We start from the raw sequence: 19450 nt of genomic DNA, 5'->3' as shown, positions 1-19450 counted from the left end.
CAGCCCGGCACAGCCAGGGCCCTGCAGTCTACTGAGAGCAGCGGAATGGAGCTGAGTCGGTTCTGCTTTGGGAGCACGCTGACGTCACGGCCGCCCATCACACAGTAGCACGGAGGCCTCCACACAGCCCCGGCACCTGGCACCTTGCCCTTGGTGGCTCGCTCACCTGCATGGCCTGCCGGATCCCTTCTATGTTCTGTTTGGCTTTCTGCATCCGGTTCTGCAGATTGTGCAGGACCTCCCGCATCTCCTGGATGTACTGAAACACATCTGCAACACAAAGCACGAGCAACCTGACCCCAGGAAGGGCCCGGAAGGAGCCACATCCTTCTTAGACAGGCTCAGTACTCCACGTGGACGCTTCTGCAGTGTCCCACTCTAGGGCACGAAGCGCAAGGTGCCCTTGTTGACTTCCCTGGAGTGAAACGGCAGAAATCACTCACAGCCTGGCGCTGTGGCCATAGGTTGTCTTCACTGCCCAGTGTGTGGATCCTGCCTCACCCCAGGCTCCTGGGACTGAAGCCCTCGCTCACTATGAGTGAGGGAGGAGAAGGCTGGGCATAAAGCTGCCAGGGCCTGGGGTAGGAGGAGGGCTGTACTCTACGGCAGCTGGAGGGTGAGGGAAGGAATGTAGCCACTTTCTAAAGGAGCGTTCAAGAGGGCCTGCATGTCATACGTGTGGTGACATTTGGTGCCACCCTCCAGTTGAGACAGTGGAGCACAGTGGGGGCTGAAAAGGGTGGCTAAAGGCACAGCAAAGGTCTCAGGAGGAAGAGAGTAGCAGAAGGTGGCTCGTCCAGACCTCAGAGGGCACCCAGGGTTGCAGGGGGAGTTAGGGCCATTGTCTTGTTTACTGGTGGGATGGAGGAAGGAGACCCTGCCACACCACATCCTTCCTCTCCTTCAGCATCTGCCTCAAACAACAGGGACAATATATCTTCCCTACTGATTTGCTAAGTGCCTGTGGTACACATGAGGAAGACCAGGTCTGGGTCCCCCATCTGGAAACGGTTGGACTCTTGTCAGCTCCCTAAGGGTCTTTGCCGGTTCTGTGAGTGACAGGGGCAGGTTTGGCGGCCTGGGCAAGGAGGTGGGCGACAGCAATTCAAGCGACTCTGGAGCCTGGAGGCAGAAGCGGCTTCCCCGGAGCGCCAGAGGCAGGGGCCGCCCGGGTAAACCCTCAGAGCAAAGGGGAGCTAGGTACTTTCGCCATTCCAGAAGAGCGTCGTCTCTGCGCTCAGCAGCTTGACATCGATTGCTTCCAGTTCTGACTTGATCAGTGGGAATTCCACATCCATCACTGTCGTCTTTATCTGCAGAAGGAAGGCCGCGAAGTTAGGGGTTTGGTCCCAAATCTTGATTCTAGACTGCCTAGAGTTCAACAGCACAAAGGGCCACTTACAGATGTCACCACAATTGGTATTGTCTTGAAATTATGTCTAAATTTTATGCTGGGGCTGGAGAGATGGTACAGTGGTTAAGAGTGCGCATTACCCTTCTAGAGGGACCCGAGTTCAATTCCCAGCACCCACGTCAGGTGGCTCACAGCTGGAACTCCTGCTGCAGAGGGCCTGATGCCTCCAAAGATACTCACGTAAGTATGGCGTTCACACACACACACCTGACTGAAAATAAAGTTTTAAAAACGAAACTACATTGTACTTCAGGTGGTTCTGATTTCCTCCGAGGGTTAAGAAAATGCTTCATTCCTTGCTATCTATGTCAAGCGGTAGGAAGACTGATGTGTAACGAAGGCTCTGTCTGCAAACCTCTTCTGGGTCAGGGATCTAAGTCTGAAGTCCAGCGATGTCTTGGGGGAGCCAGGGTCTGGGAGAAGCGGCTGAACCTGTCAATCACGACGTAGAGCCCACTGCTTCTGCCCGACTCTGCCTCGTGCACCCAAAAAGTAGTTGATCCTTGAAAAAGTGAATTCACAAAACCAGAAAATCAGAAGTATCCAAGGAAGAGGGAGCCACCGGTCAGGCTCAGACACAGAACAGAGACTCCTCCCAGGGGCGGAGCCTTTCCTTGGAGTATGAGCCCCGAGATGATGTCATCTCATCAGCTTGTCTGTGCCCAAAGCCTGTGGGTGGATTTCGGGGAGCCCTGTATGCTGACTTCAGCTGCTGGCCTCTGGTGGCTGACCATGACGATGCTGCGGGGTCCAAGAAGTCTTCTGTCTGGGAGACAAGGTTGCTGTAGAAAAATCTTCTGCACTGGGCACCGTCCACAGACCTGTTGTGCTAACCCCTCTCTCAGGGAGGGTGGCTACTGCCGTGATGAAATGCTGTGACAAAAAGCAAGTTGACGAGAAGAGGGTTTGTCTGGCTCACACGTCCACATGTCCACATCACTGTTCATCATTGCAGGAAGTCAGGACAAGAACTCAAGCGGGGCAGGAACGTCAAGGCAGGAGCTGATGCGGAGGCCATGGAGGGGCACTGTGGCTTGCTCAGCCTGCTTTCCTATAGAACCCAGGACCAGCAGCCCAGGGACGACACCATCCACCGTGAGCAAACACGCGTGTGCTCATCCACGCGTCTCAGTGAAAGGACAGCCTGCAGGTGCCAGTTCTCGCCTTCTACCATGTGGAGCCTTGGGGACCAAACTCAGGTCACCAAACTCAAGAGCGGTCACTTTTCTCGCTGAACCATTTCATCAGCCCATTATTATTATTATTGTTTGAGCCAGGTTAGCATCCAACCCACAGCAATCCTCCCGCCTCCTCCTCCTGTGTGCTAGCGCTATAGGTGTGTGTTACACCTGGTACTTTTTCACCGAGGCCGGCCCTGAACTTGAAGCAATCTTCCAAGGCAGCTTTCTAAGTGCTTGGCTCATAGACATGGGTCACGGTCCCCAGCTTGTCATTTTGCTGTGTTTGGAACTGTACACTTCAAGTACAGTCTAGCCACGGCCCTTTCTGTGCGGGGTAGAGTGTGTGGTATCTCTAAGCCGGCTCTCCCTTTCACTTTTGACCTTTGCCTCGCCAAAGGGAAGTCACACACAGAGGTGCCCCGGGCCCCTGCAGCCTCCCGGGAACCTGCTCACACTCCGAGCCTTCGCTTGAGCTGCATCGAGGGCCGGGCCGGCACTGAAACATCAGGTGTGGTTGGGGTACTTGGGCGACATCCTGTAAGGCAGCTGTCGGGGCAGTAGGGGCGGCACTGGGCACTCTGGCCGCTCTTTCTGGTGCCGTCTGGCACATCTCTGCTATTCAGTGCTGTCTCTGGCAGGACTTAGCAAGGGGCACATGAGGGTAGACCCAGGAGGGTACCTTCCCCACGTGGATGGGCTCCATCTAGGCTTTGATGTTATCAGAGGAACGGAAGTTGAAATGGGAGGAGTATGTTTCCTTTTCCTGGCTCACTCCCTGGGGCAACTGGTCGTCTCTCCTGGCATTGGTTTTGTATTCACACCGCCAGCTTTCCTGGTTCTCAGGTTTCAGACTGTCTGAATTACATGGCCCCTTCCTGAGGCACCAGCTAATGGGCAATGCACTATGAACCTTCCGTTATCCATAACCGTACAAGCCAATTCCTTGTGATTAATCACCACATGGACCACCATATCTCCTTGGCACCATTTCCCTGGAGAGCCTTGACCAACACCTGAGCCGTTAGCCAAGGACAGTGGTGGCCTTTGGAAGCTGGAGGGGAACAGAGAACGGATTCTAATGACAGCACCCTTGTCCCTCGGCTGGCAATTGACCTCTGCGATGGACAGGTTATACACCTCTGACCCAGAGAACTGGAAGATGACGGGTCTGTGTTGTTGGGGGGCTGCTTGGAGTGTGACACTAGGTCACGGCACAAGTGGAGAGCCTGCCAGTGTCCGGCCTGGCCCACAATCTACAGCTGGGGAACCACAATACCTGTGCTTGCCTGCTCCAGACCATGCCTGAGAAAGTTAACTTAGAGGTTTAGGTTCTTGGCTTCCAAAGTTTCATTCTGAGGTTGGTGTAATTGTTGCGGGCCTGTGGTGAGGCGGACGTCATGAGGGTGGGAATGCGAAGCAGAGGTCACCCCGTGGTGCTCAGAAGACCAAAGAGGAGGCAGGAACTGAGGGCCCTGGTATTGTCGCCTGTGTCTCCACCACCCTATCACCCCCGACTGTGCCAAGCCATCCGGTAGCCCCACAGACTGGGGACTTCGCCTCCAGTACATGGCCACACTCTCATGTTGCCTTTCTCTGTCTCTGGGTGGAATTTAAGAGTGGAGCAGGCTGCCTGCTATGCTCCTTGCCCACGGCCCACCGACAGTTTCTGTTTCTGCCACCGGAGCAGGCTGTCCTCAAGGCTAACCAAGGCCTGGGACTCTCATTTGTGAGAGGGACGAGGGGAGAGACTCGTCATTCCCACCTGGGTTTCGGGAGGTGCCCTTCCCTGACTTACACAGCAGGGATGGATGTGATGTGAGATGACGTTGGTATGTATTACCCCAAAGCTCGGGAACTTCCAAAGCCTTAAGGAGAATTGTGCAATGTCAGCCCGAGTCTAACACAGACGGCGCTTCCCGGGGCGACGCTTTGAGTCATCACCGTGGCTTCTTCCATATGAGTAAGGGAGGGAGGCACGTTTGAATAGGCAGACGCCCAAGTGTGGCATGCTACGCAAGACTACACCGGCTCACCTCATTGTACCAGCCGACGATGAGCTCCAGGTTGCCCACGAACTTCCGGAAGGTTTCGTTCTCCGAGAAGAGCGTCTCTGCACTCGTGGGGATGTCTTTCTGCTGCTGGAAGTTCAGATACTTGACTTCTCGCAGGACTGCCACCAACTAAAGGGCCGGGCAAGAGCAGGGAAACGGTCAGCAGGTGACCCCAGCCACGGGCCCCGCTGCTGCTGGCTCTTCACAGCCAGGGAACTTGAAGGTGGGTGGGAAGTGGTGCTTGCTGGCAGGCTCTGGCTGTCTTCACTCTACTGAATGGGATCGAGCCAGGGCGAGCTTGACATCATCGTCGCAGGCGGATGATGTCATCATTCTCTTCCATCCTTCCTCCTGCCCCAGGCTACTGAGAGGTTTCCTTAGGGCTCCCCCTGGGTTCTCTCTCTCTCTCTCTCTCTCTCTCTCTCTCTCTCTCTCTCTCTCTCTCTCTCTTCCCTCACACCTGCTCTGATCAAGGGATTCACATGGCAGGTGACCTCCTGCAAGGCTTGACTCAGTTCTAAAATTGCACCTGCTCCCTTCCTCCAGCCCTATAGTGGGTCCCTTTCCACCTCCTTTCTAGTTCCTTTACCCCAGGGCACGTGAGGTCACCGCTGCTGTGTGGGTCTTCATCTCTTTGCTTATACTAACTGGTTGTCCTCTTTCTGCTCCCTCCCTGCCCACTTCCTACCAGGAGGGCAGAAAGGAGGCTGTGGACTGGCTTCACCAGGGTGTACCAAGCCCACACACGGCAGTGCCCAGCCAGTGTGTCCCGAAGGGAAGAACGGATCTTAGGAAAAGAAAAAGCTTTAAGAGACGCTCATCCCGGCCCCCTCCCTGCCTTCTTGGTGTCACCATCCATGTCCAGACAGGACAGGTCGTGCATGGCAGTGCATATAAGGACTCAGCCTCGCTTAACTTGCATCCCATATGCACACCCGAACCTTATGGGTTCAGTCCTGGATGCACTGCCCTGGCTAGCTGGTCCACCTCTCAGGGTCACACACCCGAACCATCTGGGTTCAGCCCTGGATGCACCGCCCTGGCTAGCTGGTCCACCTCTTGGGGTCATGTTCAGATTCACCTTTTCTCTTAGGGTCATGTGAAAAGCAGGCAGACAAGCTTTCCAAGAGGCTCCACAGACCCCAGATCCCAGCTACTCAGAAATCTGAGGCAGGAGGATTCATGTCAGAATGAATCAAAGCCAGATAGATAGGGCAACTCAGCGAGACCCTGTCTCACAATGGAATAAAAGAGGTTCAGAGATGTAGCTCGGGGGTAGAACGTGTGCCTAGCATGTGTGAGGCCCTGTGAGGTCAAATCAAATCAGTAAAAATAAAGAAAAAGTCTATCTTAAAACACTCTGTCTGTGTCTCTCTCAGTGGTAAGGATTGTGGACACCTGGGGCCTCTTGATTCGTACGCAAAGACCCTACCATTGAGCTGTACTCCAACCCTGAAGACAGTTTGAGCTATCTTCCAACCCACATCCTGAACACTTGAAAACACTCAGCAAAGCTGTGGTCACCTGTGGCACACGTGCAGCCACCTCCACGGATGTTCACTGGTGGTCGTGGTGGTGGAGTCAGCCTGTGGCACGGTGAGCCCAGGCTTTCCCCTCCCTCCCCACCCTCCGTGCCCACCAGGGACCCACCGCCTTGCTGAAGTTGACTTGGATAAGGCTGGAGAAGGGGTCGCGCTGGATGAGCGGCTGGCCCAGGTTGAAGTGGCAGTCCTGGTCCACGCCTTCCACCCACTGCTGGTAGATCTTTTCCCGGCAGCTCTTCAGGAGCTCCATCATCTCGTCGTACTTCTCGTAGACCAGCTTGGCCTCCATGCTGGACATGACCCTGGGTCGGAGTCAGACAGAGCAGTGAGGTTTCACCCTCTAGGTCTTTCTAACTCCCCCATCGGTGGCTGCCAATCTGAGGGCGCTGAAGCAGGCTGCCCGCTACCTTCCTCCCAGGACGACAGAGTGAAGGTACCGTCAGATGGTGGCTGAGCCGTACATGAGAAAATAGAGATCTGAGTTCTTAGCCTGACCATGAGCCAAAGCAAATGCCCTAGGAGTACACATGGTAGCCTGCCTTGCGGGAATCCCAGCTGGCCATAGCTGTTGGGAATGTACAGCCTCCTTTCCTACTTGAGACCAACTAGACCAGAGTAAAGCCAGCGTGAACCCATGGGTCCCACACAGTGCCTGCTTCACCAGCAACAGCCTCCATCTGTGCACACCTGCCACATCCCCGCGATTGCTGCAGAGCGTTCCTTCCCACCCCACCCCGTCCCGCACCCACGCCAAATTCAAGAAAAGGGGTCTAATAACGTCTCCACTCTAGCAAGCACAGTGAAGAGTCTGTTTGGTTCCAGTCGGTGGTCTTGGTTTATTTCTGTGAGGTGGAAGATCCCTGCAGCCAGGATGCACGGGCTACCCGGACCCTTCCCAGCCCAGCCCAGGACTCACGGGTGCTCAATGTGCTTCAGGTGCTTCATGGACACCTCCAGCCTCTCCTGAAGCTCCAGGCTCCACTTGAGCTGCCCGGCCACAGAAGGCATGTTTTTGTGGATGGGTGGTATCTGGCCTTTGGTGGAGGCCGCCATCTGGGCATCGTACATGAGCTTGGCGTTGTCCAGCTCAGTGTTGAACATCTCCAGCATGACCGAGTACCTGGGCACCACCTCAACAAGAATCAGAGGCCGCTCCAGGAGGCCCCCACACATGTACAGGAGCTGCAGAGACATGGAAGGGGGTGTTGCTGTTGCCAGAGGTCGGGCTTCCAGCTCTGTTGATGGTACTGGCCCTAACCCAGGGTTACTGGGGCTGTTGACGAAACAGGGATGGCCTAACTTCAGGACTGAGGAGACATGGGTCTTACTGAAATAGAAACCCCACCGGAGTCTTTCTCTGTGTGGCAACTGTTAAATGGAGCCTGTATGAGCCCACGCTGCCTTAGGCAGAGGCACCTGCTTGGAAACTAGCAGAGGCTGCTAAGCCCAGATCTGGACCTGGGGACACACACACACACACACACACACACACACACACAAGAAACAAGGGGCTGCTCACAGAGCGGGGATAGCATGGGGTCCCCTAATGTCTGGAGTTCATAGCAAACACCTAGCATCCCCTTGGACTGCCGTAACCTTTGCCTTAGCAGGGCCTCCGAGTCCTGTGTGGGCCTTACACTGACCTCAGGTTTTGGTTTGGAAAATATGACCGTCACTAAAAATGACCTTTTAAGACCTGAGGAAGGGAAGGGAAATTTTCAGTCCCCCTGGAAGTAGAACGGAGCAGCATGGGTCTGCAGAAGAAGCGGGAGCTGGGCACGGCCGCAGACCCTCCTCTGTGGTAACCCAGAGGTACCCTTCCCTGTCACAGCACCTGACCTGTGACAGCTGGGGGACCGGGTCTACGGGCCTCATTGTTGCTCTTTGCCGGCTTTTTGGTCTCTGGTTTTCGGGACGTGAAGTCCTTTCCCTTTCTGCTAGTGGGAGGTCACATGAACAGTGCTCTAGAACTTCCCAGGCCACGTGTGCCGTGCTGATGACAGGAAGACCTGTAGCGTCTGTAGCATCAGGTCGGAGACGCACAGGGACGGCGGGAGGCAACTCCCAAGGGTCTCCCCATGCAGGACCGTTTTTCTAACGTGCCATCATTGTAACGTGAGAATTTAGAAAATGGCCAAGTATAGAAGCAAGCCTGCATTCTCAAGAGGAAGAAAGCCCTGGGATGGGCCAATTTTATCACTCTGGGAAATGAGTGATAAATCACCCATCCATGGCCCACCTGCCTCTGACAGAAAAAAAACAAACAAACCCAATGACCCATGGGCAACACTCATGAGGGTGGGTGGCTCAGCTCATGCCCAGGGCTTGGAGACTCCATCCAGCGTGTTCCCTTCTTTGAGACCTGAGAGACGGGGGTGTGTACAGTGTCACCCCATGTCTTGGTCAAGGGATCATATACTCAACTTGTCTGGTTTTGCTGAGTCTGTTTTCCAGGAAGGGCAGGCGATTGTTAACCTTGGTTATCAACTTGACTTGGGCTCCTGCTGGGGTGTGGGGGAAATGTGTGGACTGAGAGACACCTGGGGAATTAGGACGACAGACATCTGGGGACTTCATCCAGACCTTTCCAGAGACCCATGCTGTGCTCTGTCGTTTCTAGGCACAAGTCACACCTGTTTCTTGACTGTGGCTCCTACTTGCTGGGGCTGAATTGAAAATGAGGCTGGGCAGGAGGTGGGGTGGGGTGGGAGGTTGTTACCCCACCCTCCCTGCAACAACAGAAGAGGTCTCCTTTCTAACTGAAGTGTTCTTTACTCACAGATGTGGAGACGCCGCATTAATTTGCATTCATTACTACTTCGCAAGCAATCCTAGAGCTCTCCTGTCGCCCAACCCCCAGGGCCCCTACTATCTCTGCATTCGCCTTTATAAAACACACAGGTTAAACAGCACAGGGTGGGGGTGCACTCGACTCTACAGGGAGAGGTCTTGGAGCTTCTGTTCAAGAACCTTCCTCAGTCTCCAGCTGAGGCCCAGAAACCCAGAAACCTCTCAATGAGAGAGGTCGCCATTGCCCTGGGGTGCCCAGGCCACTCTGACTACCTTCAGCGATGGAGGGGGTGTTTTCCTACTGATCTGCACTGGAACACAAGTTCCCTGGCCCAGTGCGTGTGCCTCTGCGGTCCTTCCCCGGGGTCGGCCCTGCAGCGACACACGGTGCTCACCTACCTTTGCTGAGGACTCGATGGAGCTGCAGTCGTCAAAGGCTTGGCAGAAGATGGTAGCCAGCCTCCTGTCCAGGTCCTGGATTTTGGTCTCAAAGCCCTCGTAATCTTCATCAAAACTCTAAAAGGAAGCGAAGGGAAGCAATAGGCAGGCAGTGGGGAGCTGTCGCAAACCTCTGACAGGCTGGCAGACCCCAAGGTTAGTTCAGCCAAGACGGTGCTGACTGCACAGCTCAGTGGTGGAGTGCAGGCCTGGGTCAGACCACCAGCACCGCCGTCTCCCCTCCCTAACCCCAGGTCCTGCCCATGTATCTGTCCATTGGCATGGGGACCGTAGCTTCTGCACTTTTGGTGACAACTTATTAGAGTCCTTACGTCCTGGGACAACCCACTCACTCCACCCAGTGTCACTCCATCCCGTGGGCCAGGGTCAGTCCCTGCCCACGACTTACCGGGTCCCCGGGGTCCAGAGGGTCATATTTGCACTCAGCAAAGACCTTCACCAGCTCAAAGACCTCATCGTAGATCTGGGTCACCAGGCTCCCCAGGATGTTCCCCCGCACGCCCCCCAGCTCAATCTTCTCCAGCTTTAGAAATTCAATGGCCGTTTTGTAAAGATCCTAGCACGAAGAGAAAGAGCAAGAACCCATCTGCTTCGTGCATTCGTCTCCAGAGCCAATAAAATACAATAAGGGTCCCGGAACCTTATCTGAACCAGTGCAGAGCGCCTTCAGACGTCACACCCAGGGCCGGCACTGCAGGGTGCACACGAGGCATGCGAGGGGCATTCGCTCTTCAGCTGTTTCCAGAACACGGAGCAAAAGAGTGTGTGTGTGTGGGGGGGAGCTCCTCCAGGAATCACCTCTGTGTTAAGAGCATGGGGAGCCAGGAGGATGAAGCCTGGGATCTGGTCCAGGCCCCACGCTGGCCAAAGAACCTCCCTAGATGCTCCGACCTCCACTTCCTCAGCTCTGGAAGGTGCTAGAAAGGTACTGGGGTCTCTCGTGCTCTGGCTCAGCTTCAGGTTTCTCTGTCCCCTGGAGAGCATCCCACACTGAGGGGGATCAGACGGCTGGTGGACACTGGCGTCCAGTCCAGGCAGTTCTCTATGAGGACCCCCCCACTGCCCAGTTTTTCCCAACTATGGCGGCCCGTGACAGTCCCTTCCCAGAAGATGCTTCAGGGTCACGCTCTTCGCATCCAATCGCTCAGCAGATGCTTCTCTGTGTGGTGGTCTTGTCCCCACAACAAGGTCCCCAGTGTTTCCTGAGGACTGTGAGTAGCACACGCTACTTCTCCGACCCCCCGTCCTCCTCTTTCCCCATCCCCTCTTCTGGACTCGGGGTCTTACGTAGCTCAAGCTGGTCTCAAACTCACTATATAGGCGATGACCCTGAACTCCTGATCTTCCTGCTCCTGCTTCCCAAATGCTGGGGCTACAGTGTGAGTCACTGCCCTCAGGGGTGCTGGCAATGAAACTTGGGGCCCTGTGCATGCTGGGCAAACACTCTGTCAACTGAGCCACATTTTCAGTTTGTCTATTTTTTTAGTGGCTTTAGGGTTATGCACATGATGTTAAAAGCCAATCACCTCAAGTAAAAAGACTTGAAGACAGAAAGCAAGGTGTGTAAAGGGGGGGTTGCAGGGCTGGGGGCATCTCAGCCGCTAGAAGCTCACTGTGCAAACATAAGGACTTGAGCTCAAATCCCTACATACAAAACCTGGGCATGCACTGGGGGTGGGGGCTGGAGAGATGGCTCAGGGGTTAAGAACACTTCCTGCCTAGGTTTGGTTCCCAGTACCCACACATCAGCTCACGGCTCTCCTTAGTGTCAGTTCCAAGGATCCAGTGCCATGAACATGGTACACACACACGCAGGCCAACACTCATACACATGCAAGCATCTGCCTCACATGCTGGAAACCCCAGAACTATCAGGGTAGACACGGGAGAATTGCCAGGGCTCACTGGCCGTCAGCTTGCCTCGAGAGAGGAGGGCAGAGCATGATACATGTTTTCTGGTCTCCACGCAGGCACAGGAACACGTGTGTTCACCGCAAATGTGGTCTGTTAAATGACGCAGGGGCTCCTTGTCCCACCCAGCTGGAGCCCTCTCATTGCTCCTCCCCAGGGGAGACCATCTTGATCCCTTCTTGAATTTTCACTTGGCCTGTCTCACTCCGGGTCCACACACACAGGGGTCTGAAGTCTCCGTTTGTGCTAATTTTGTGGATTAACTCTGCCTTTGGTGCCAGGGACAGCTGAATCCATTTTCTTTTCACTTAAGCAATGTTGGACTTTGATCACGTCCTTAGCTAGAGGGCAACTGTTTTGACCGGTTCTTCCCCAACAATCTTCTGACTTATACGTCGTCAACTGTTTCCATTGTTCTGAGAACTGACCGACCATAAGACATTTTGTGGTTTGTTAACCATCCGACCATAAACTCCTGACGCGTGCCTTTCCCCTGATCATAAAAATAACTGCAAAATTCCACTTTTAAAGAGACTGCTCTGCCTTTAATCTGGGCCGTTTGCATTCTCTTCCTAGAGGAGACTGAAAATAGACCTCGCCGTGAATACATTTTTGCCTTACAATAGCTTGGTGTCGGCTCCTGGCTTTCAATGCCACAGCATCTGGCTGCTGGCTTGCTGACAATGGCCACTGTATTGGCTGGGGGATAAGACTGGAGCTAAGGGCCAAGAGGCTGCTGGGTTTGGGCATGGAGGGGGCCTCAAGAACAGTCTCTCAAAGATATGGGAGCTTGCCACTCACTTAGAAATTTCTAACTCGGAGATGATCCTGGAGGTTTTTTGTTTTGTTTTGTTTTGTTTTGTTTCTATTTCTTCCCAGAGTTAGGAAGCCCCCATACATGCTGGCAGATGCTCTACCACTGAGCCCAGCCCCTGTAGCCTCTTCTGAGGGACATAGAGGCAAAAGTGAATGGAATTCCGATTTTACCTCAATGGTCTGCACACGGTGGAAGAAGGAATTCATGCGGGAGAAGGCAAGGGATGAGGGAAATTCCCACGGCACAGGCGGCTTGTCCTTTAGAAGGCAGAAGATGAGGGAGGTGAGAGAGAGACGTCCATAGTCACACCTGCCTACCCATCAGGAGTGGCATTGACGTGGCCCAGGGTGCCGAGATCCCCACCTGCCCACCCGTCAGGGGTGGCACTGGTGTGGCCCAGGGTGCCGAGATCCCCACCTACCTACCCATCAGGGGTGGCACTGACGTGGCCCAGGGTGCCGAGATCCCCACCTGCCCACTCATCAGGGGTGGCACTGGCGTGGCCCAGGGTGCTGAGATCCCCACCTGCCCACCCACGGGTGGCATTGGCGTGGCCCAGATGCCGTGGCCCAGGGTGCCGTGGCCCAGTGTGCTGAGACCTGGCTGCAGGTACCTTAAAGAAAAGCTTCATGTTTGCGCAGCAGAAGTCGTAGGCGTGGAAGAGCTCCCTGAGGACACTTACAGACAGCGAGATGCCGTTCAGAACCTCCTCGATCTCGCCCTGCAAACCCTTCAGCACCTCGTCCGGGCTCAGGTAGGTTCTGGTCTAGACAGAAGAAAAGACAGGCATCCTAAGGCATCCCTGATGAGTCCCCAGGTGGGGTCCTGGCACAGTGGGTCCTGGAAGAGGACCAGTCCCCACCCCCAGGGCTCGTTTTGTATCAAGGTAGCAGCAAAGAGGGATTTTTGCCCACAGCAGATCAGGGATCACCAGGCATGGGAGACACGCAGTGTTTTCCTGATCCTATGACTAGGTTGCAAGCGTGATTTTAATATGCTTTGGTAGCCTGGGTTACAGCCCTTCAGCTGGTGCTGGTGACTGGCTAGCAAGGCACCCTGGGAAAATGCTTGAGAGCCACCCCAGGCTTGGCCTCGGCTTGGAGCCTGAGAAGAAGAGAGGGTGGGGGAAGACCAGGCTGGGAAAGGTTGTCACCATTTCGATGATTTGGTTGCAGAACTCCCGAAGGATGACAATGACCCTGGAGGGTGTGTTGTAGTGCTCCGAAGTGGCCCATATGAAGCAGATTGTGCTCAGCACTTTGACGATGAAGCTGGGGAGCTGGGAGAGACAGCCCAGACTGCTGAAGGGGCTGCCTTGTGTTGCAGTGCCCCCACCAACCTCTTCCCACAGCCAGCCCTAGGGGTCCAGAAGAGGACTCCCAAGGGGACTCTGTACCAGATGGCTGCTGAGGGCTCTACAAAGCCACCGAGGGCTCTACAAAGCCACCAAGGGCTCTACAATGCCACTGAGGGCTCTACAATGCCACTGACGATTCTGCAATGCCACCGAGGGCTCTACAAAGCCACCGAGGGCTCTACAAAGCCACTGAGGGCTCTACAATGCCACTGAGGGCTCTACAATGCCACCGAGGATTCTGCAATGCTACCAAGAACTCTACAATGCCACCGAGGATTCTACGATGCCACCAAGGACTCTACAAAGCCATGGGCCTGCCTCTCCCACCACCCAGTTGGCTCTTCCTTGTCAACACACCACTGTGAAGTCAGCCTGTTCCATCTCCTCTAACAGGATGCGCAGGGGCTTCAGATAGAGGACGATGTCATTGGCTTCCTTCAGCCCTGAGTTCGAAGGGACACAGCAGTCAGCGCTGAAGGGACTCAGTGAATATGGGCAGCAATAGAGGTCTCAGCTGCTCCCCGGGTGGGCTGAAGGGCCCCTCATGGGGATGACAGACTCCCGGGGTCAAGGACAGACAGTTTTCACAGCCCCCCACCCCTCCCATAGGTCCAGGGGCTTCATGGACGGTGTCTGGCTCACCTTGGGTGACATTCATGTAGACATTTTGTAAGGCTGGCCAATAGCAGCTTTTGGCTTTTTCTAGAATCTCAACAATCTTGTTCACCTTGGGTCTGTTTAGCTGAGGACAAAAGAAGCCACAGCCTCTCAGTCCAACCCTCCAGCGAGAGCAGACTGAGTTGGGGCTGCCAAGGCTGAGAAATGTACCAGAAATCTATCTCGGGGTCCCTGGAAGGGCAATACTGAGCTACCTGCCTCCCAAGTGGCCCAGTAAGAGGTCAAGCTCTGGATGGAAGGAGGCCCTACCTGCTCGTGGATGCACTGCAGGTTCATGAGTCGGGCGTCCCAGAATTCAAATTCCACACGGGGCAGCGGGTGCAGGCCATCCAGCAGAGCCTGAGCTGAGTCCTTGCTCAGCACATCCCGGATTTGATGGGACCAATCAATGATGATGGTTTCGATGGAATGCAGGAGCGAGTTGTCCAGGGAGGAGGGGATCCTGTCAAGAGCAAGGTCAGGATGATGCTCTTGCGTCCACACACACATGGATTGCCTCGAACCCCGTGCTATTGGGGAGTAAACCCACCTGTCCCCCACCAGCAGCCTGTAGACAAAAAAAGCCCCAAGATGCAGGCACTGCCACAACCCACCACCACCACCATTGCCACCGCCACCAGCACTAGCTGGTGTCTGGTCTCATGTCCTTGGCATAATCCAATGACCTAAGGGAAGCTGAGAATTTTTCCCCCACCCCAGGGAACAATGCCCAGAGCAAAGAGGAATGGGTGCTTTCAGAGATGCCCAAGGAGCCAGAGACACCCAGATAAACACCTTACAACATGGCCTATATTGAGGGCTTAATGCACAGTCCCTGAAGGACCAGGCAGGATGGCACTTAGGAGCCATCATCCAATAGTTGTTTGTGGATAAGTTCACACAGGTAACTTTTGTTTTTTAATTGTTACACATACCAGGGTGCCTCAAGAGTTCCTTGACCTCTGGCTGCCACCATCTCTACACCTTGACTTATGACTTCCTGTCCAACATCCCTCCTACTCCCTCCACTGCCCTTCAGCATGGCGTCTCAAAGTCAGTGTACGTGGTTACCCTCTGAGCCTCGTCGGGACTACCCTTGTGTGTAAATGGGGTGGAGACTAGATGCAGGTGGGTCCCCCTCCTGGGTGTCGACGATAGGTATTCCCAGGGGCTCCAGTGGTTGCTGGGAATTGAACTCGGGTCCTCTGGAAGAGCAGTCAGTGCTCCTAACCTCTGAGCCATCTCTCCAGCCCATCCCCTGGGCTCCAGGGTCTGGTTCCCTCTCCTGCAGACTTGGTGCCAACCCACACTTGAGCATCCCACGAAAGCCAAGGCTTGGAATCCACCTGCAGTTACGTCTGAAGTTCACGGTCCCCCTCCGGCTGCCACCTACCTCTCCATGGACTCCAGCGTGCCGTCCAGGCTGCCCAAGTGCTCTGGGATGGGCAGCAGAGTTTTCCCCTTGATCTTGCCTCCCATGACAAACATTTCGTTCTTCAGCCTGTGGACTTGCTTGACAATATCTTCTGAGACCACCTGGGGCCAGCCATCCATGTTCTCTCTCTGGTTTAGCAGAGAATACAGCACCTGAAAGGGGACACAACAGTGACTCCGCCTGACTCTGCTCTTCTAGAGGATTTGGGAGACCTATGTGCCCAGAGCCATGAGGAAGCTTTCTCCTGGAGATGGGGCAGCTGGAGTTCTTGGGGCAGTGATGGCCCAGCTACCTGTCTTTGAGCGTCTGAACCATCACTGAGAGGTGGGGTCCCACGCCACACTTTGCCCCCATAACACATTTATGACACATACCTTGCAGGAAGTTTAGGGTGAGGGCTGAGAAAGGCTGAGTTACGTCCCTAGGAATATATATATATATATATATACATATATATATATATATATATTCCCACCTCCTGTATCTTGCTATGTGGATGCAGCTGGAAACAGTCGTGTGTGTGTGTGTGTGTGTGTGTGTGTGTGTGTGTGTGTGTGTGTGTGACACACACACGAACCCATACACGAATCCATGCAGAGGTATGTGACCATGTAGAGGTCACACAGGCCAGTATGTTTTCCATCTTTTTTTTTAAAGATTTATTTATTATATATAAAGTAGTCTACCTGCATGTTTGCCTACACACCAAAGAGGGCACCAGATCTCATTACAGATGGTTGTGGGCCACCATGTGGTTGCTGGGAGTTGAACTCAGGACCCCTGGAAGAGCAGTTGGTGCTCTTAACCTCCGAGCCATCTTTCCAGCCTGTCCATCTTCTTTGAAGCAAGGTCTCTCACTGAACCTGGACCATTTGCCATCTGAACTGGCTGGCCAGCATGCCAATGGACCCTCCTGTCTCTACCTCCCCGGGGCTTTGATTGCAGAACACCAGGACCAACTTTTATGTGGTGCTGGAGATGGGAATGTGTGCCCTCATGTTTGTGCAGTGAGCCCTGTGCCCACGGAGCCATCTCTGCCCAGCCTAATATGGCCTTTAAAGAGGCAATAAGGTAAATTAGACAGGTAGACTGAGCCCTAACCTCGTAGGACTTGAGTTCTCATATAAAGAGATAAGGACAAAAACATTCATCCCAGAGGGAACAGGAAGAGATGGCCATCTACAAGTCAAGGTCAGAGGTGTGGTAGAAGAGGGCCAGCTGGCCCTGACCTTGGGCTCCCAGCTTCAAGAGCATCTGGAGCTACAGATGGCCGCTGAGTCGATGGCGGCCTTCCCACTGAGGCTTCCCACTCTCTGCATCCAGGCCCTGCTCACCAACCTCCTGGCTTCACGTTTCTCTTTGATGAAGCACAGACAGGGTCCCAGGTCCTTTCGTTCTCTTATGACTGGAAGGGCTAAGTAACCCAACCTACTGGTGTGGCCCACCGGAAGCTATCCTCCACCCATTGAATCTGCTGAGGGCAGGTACAAGGGCTTGACAGTGGCATAGAGGAAAGGGGAAATAGGAATGCTCTTGGAGCTAGCTAGGGCTGCTGCTGCATCACTTGGAACAGGTCTGTCTGCCTGGGCTCACACACTGCTAGAGCAATGGGGACTTGGGCCCCTCACGCCGATTCCTCCCAAAGCCTCGGTGCTCCGGCCCCACCCTGCCAGTCTAGGAGCGCGCACCTCTTCCACTACCGCGATCAGCTGGTCCACGGGTGTGGGGCTGATGTCCCCGTAGAGGAGGCGGGACTTATAGTTGTCCTTGGTGATGTTCTCTGGCTTTGTCTTGATAAAGTAAATGCCCTTGGACTTGAGGGACTCTGGGAAGCCCAAGCAGGGGATGATCATGCCCGCAGGATTGAGAGTCAACACCAGCACAGAGACATCAGTTTTGTCAAAGAATTCCATTAACAGGGCCATGTTCTCCTCGGCTCCGATCAGTTTGCTCCACTTGTCTGCCTTGAACTTGAGGACGATGAAAGACACCGCCTCCAGGTACTCGACTCTGACATCCGACATGATGGTCATTGTCCCCTTTCCTTATGACACAGCCTGCTGAAAACGGGCAGGAGTCAGCTGGTTTCTGAGCTCCCAGAACCCCACAGAATCCCCGTTAGCTAAGCCAGTGGAAGGGACTCATTGGCCTTTGTTTTTATCTGTTGGCTCGGCTGTTGACAAGGGAGGGGCCCCTGTTCCTGTTATGGGATCAGCAGGTAAATGGTGTACACTTGTGTTATCATGACCATAAGATTAAATAAACGGAAAAGACAGAGGGGGACATGGTTGGGGGCGGAGAGAGAAGTGGCCACATCAGCATGGAGGTGAGGTGGGCAAGGCAAAAAGGGACAGGGATGAGGGAAAGTTCAAAAAGAAACTGAGGAAGGATATCCAAGAGTGACTTCTGTCCTCCATGTATGGATATGTGTGTGCACGTGCACACATGCGCGTGCACACACACACACACAAACTTGGGCTGCTCAACTCCTCTAGGGCCCCGTGTTTCAGTCTGTTCTAGAACCAGCCATTGTCAATGTCAGCATTTGCAGGCCACATTGGAAGCCATCAGATCCCAGCCTTTGACTTGGACAAAGCCCGGGTTGGAGGCTTCTGAGGTGTTACAGCACACAGGTCCTCAGAGCCACATCCCACACCAGAGCTGGTGCTCAGCCCTGCCCCCATCTGAGTGAGGTGGCGCTGTGTGGTTTCAGTGACCCAGGGCTTTTGCCCAAGGCTTCTTGGTGACAGGAGGCAAGGTCAAGAAAGAGGAAGGAGGAGAGCGGGGAGAGAGAGTGGTGTGAGCCAAACCTGTTTGATTTGGGCCCTTCTGTGAACAAGGGGAATGACAGTTGCCTCTCCACCCCACAGGGGGAGCCATGCAGTGACCTCAGCGAGCCATGCAAGGGCTTGCTGGGTGCTGCTGCTGAGCCGGCCCCTCCCAGCACCGTGTCATTTAAAGCCTAGGAGCCTGAGTGTTTAAGGGAGCCCTCCTCTCTTGTCAAGCTGATGTTACGACTGAGGTTGACGGGACCGCCCCTGGTTTACCGGTTTTGTGGATTTGGGGTTTCACAACTGGTCTCATCTCAAATCCGCAGTGTCATTTCCTGGGGTGCTGGCCATGAGGTGACAGTTTACAACACTGTCCCATGAAGTACCTCTCAGGCCCAACAGCCCCTCGGACTATTGAGGCTGGGCTGGCTCAGGGGCAGCTGCAGGGAGGGCGTACCAGTAAGCCCGAGCGAGGGAGGAGTGGGGCCATGACGGCCAGCTCCAAGCAGATAACAGGGATGGTACTTGGTGAGTGATAAGTCCGCTGGCAGCCTGGACCCGGGCTTCTACCCTATTTGCCAAGGCCCCCCAGCTCCTCCAACACCCCAACCTGGTTTAGGACTGCTCACCAGATTCACGCGAGTGTGTGCTCCGGTCAAGAGACAGAGAACCTTTTCCCAGCAACGAAAGGAAATGGCTTCTGGTCCTTGAGAGGCTCCAACTGCCACAGAACTATGGAGTGTCAAGGTACCAGAGACTTCTAGAACCTTCTCCTGACTACCTAAGTAGGCAGTGGGAGTGCAGCAGATGACTAGCCCACTGTTCACAGAAGCAGGAGTCTGGGCTCTGAGCCCAGGTCCAGTTTTACTCGGTAAAATGCCTACTAGATGGAATGTACATCTACTTTTATTAAGACCTTTATTCCTTCAGATAAAATAATTTTATTACTTTTATATTTAATATAGTTATTATTAATAATGATTTTTATTATTATTTTGGTTTTTCAATAGAGTTTCTCTGTGTAACAGCTCTGACTGTACTGGAACTTGCTCTGTAGACCAGG

General features: G+C 54.2%; 1 protein-coding gene across 1 annotated transcript in view; it reads right to left on the bottom strand.

Annotated features, from left to right (window-relative positions):
- The window catches only part of Dnah17 (dynein axonemal heavy chain 17), a 117430-nt gene extending 98302 nt beyond the window's left edge, over nt 1–19128 (bottom strand). Inside the window, exons 1-16 of the mRNA XM_087909708.1 lie at nt 19017–19128; nt 17305–17676; nt 15575–15768; nt 14452–14644; nt 14167–14266; nt 13882–13967; nt 13321–13446; nt 12781–12933; nt 12338–12424; nt 9828–9995; nt 9380–9496; nt 7107–7372; nt 6297–6492; nt 4629–4775; nt 1205–1313; nt 167–270 (exon numbers count right to left, since the gene is read on the bottom strand). Coding sequence (XP_087765834.1) covers nt 167–270; nt 1205–1313; nt 4629–4775; nt 6297–6492; nt 7107–7372; nt 9380–9496; nt 9828–9995; nt 12338–12424; nt 12781–12933; nt 13321–13446; nt 13882–13967; nt 14167–14266; nt 14452–14644; nt 15575–15768; nt 17305–17649 — 2391 coding nt within the window. The 5' untranslated portion in view covers nt 17650–17676; nt 19017–19128. The remainder of the gene's footprint in view (nt 1–166; nt 271–1204; nt 1314–4628; nt 4776–6296; nt 6493–7106; nt 7373–9379; nt 9497–9827; nt 9996–12337; nt 12425–12780; nt 12934–13320; nt 13447–13881; nt 13968–14166; nt 14267–14451; nt 14645–15574; nt 15769–17304; nt 17677–19016) is intronic.
- Nucleotides 19129–19450: the final 322 nt, after the last annotated feature.

This window comes from Myodes glareolus, chromosome 9 (genome assembly GCF_982192425.1).
Source record: "Myodes glareolus chromosome 9, mMyoGla1.1, whole genome shotgun sequence".
NCBI classification, from domain to species: Eukaryota; Metazoa; Chordata; class Mammalia; order Rodentia; family Cricetidae; genus Myodes; species Myodes glareolus.
This window is presented reverse-complemented; position numbering and strand designations above follow the sequence as displayed.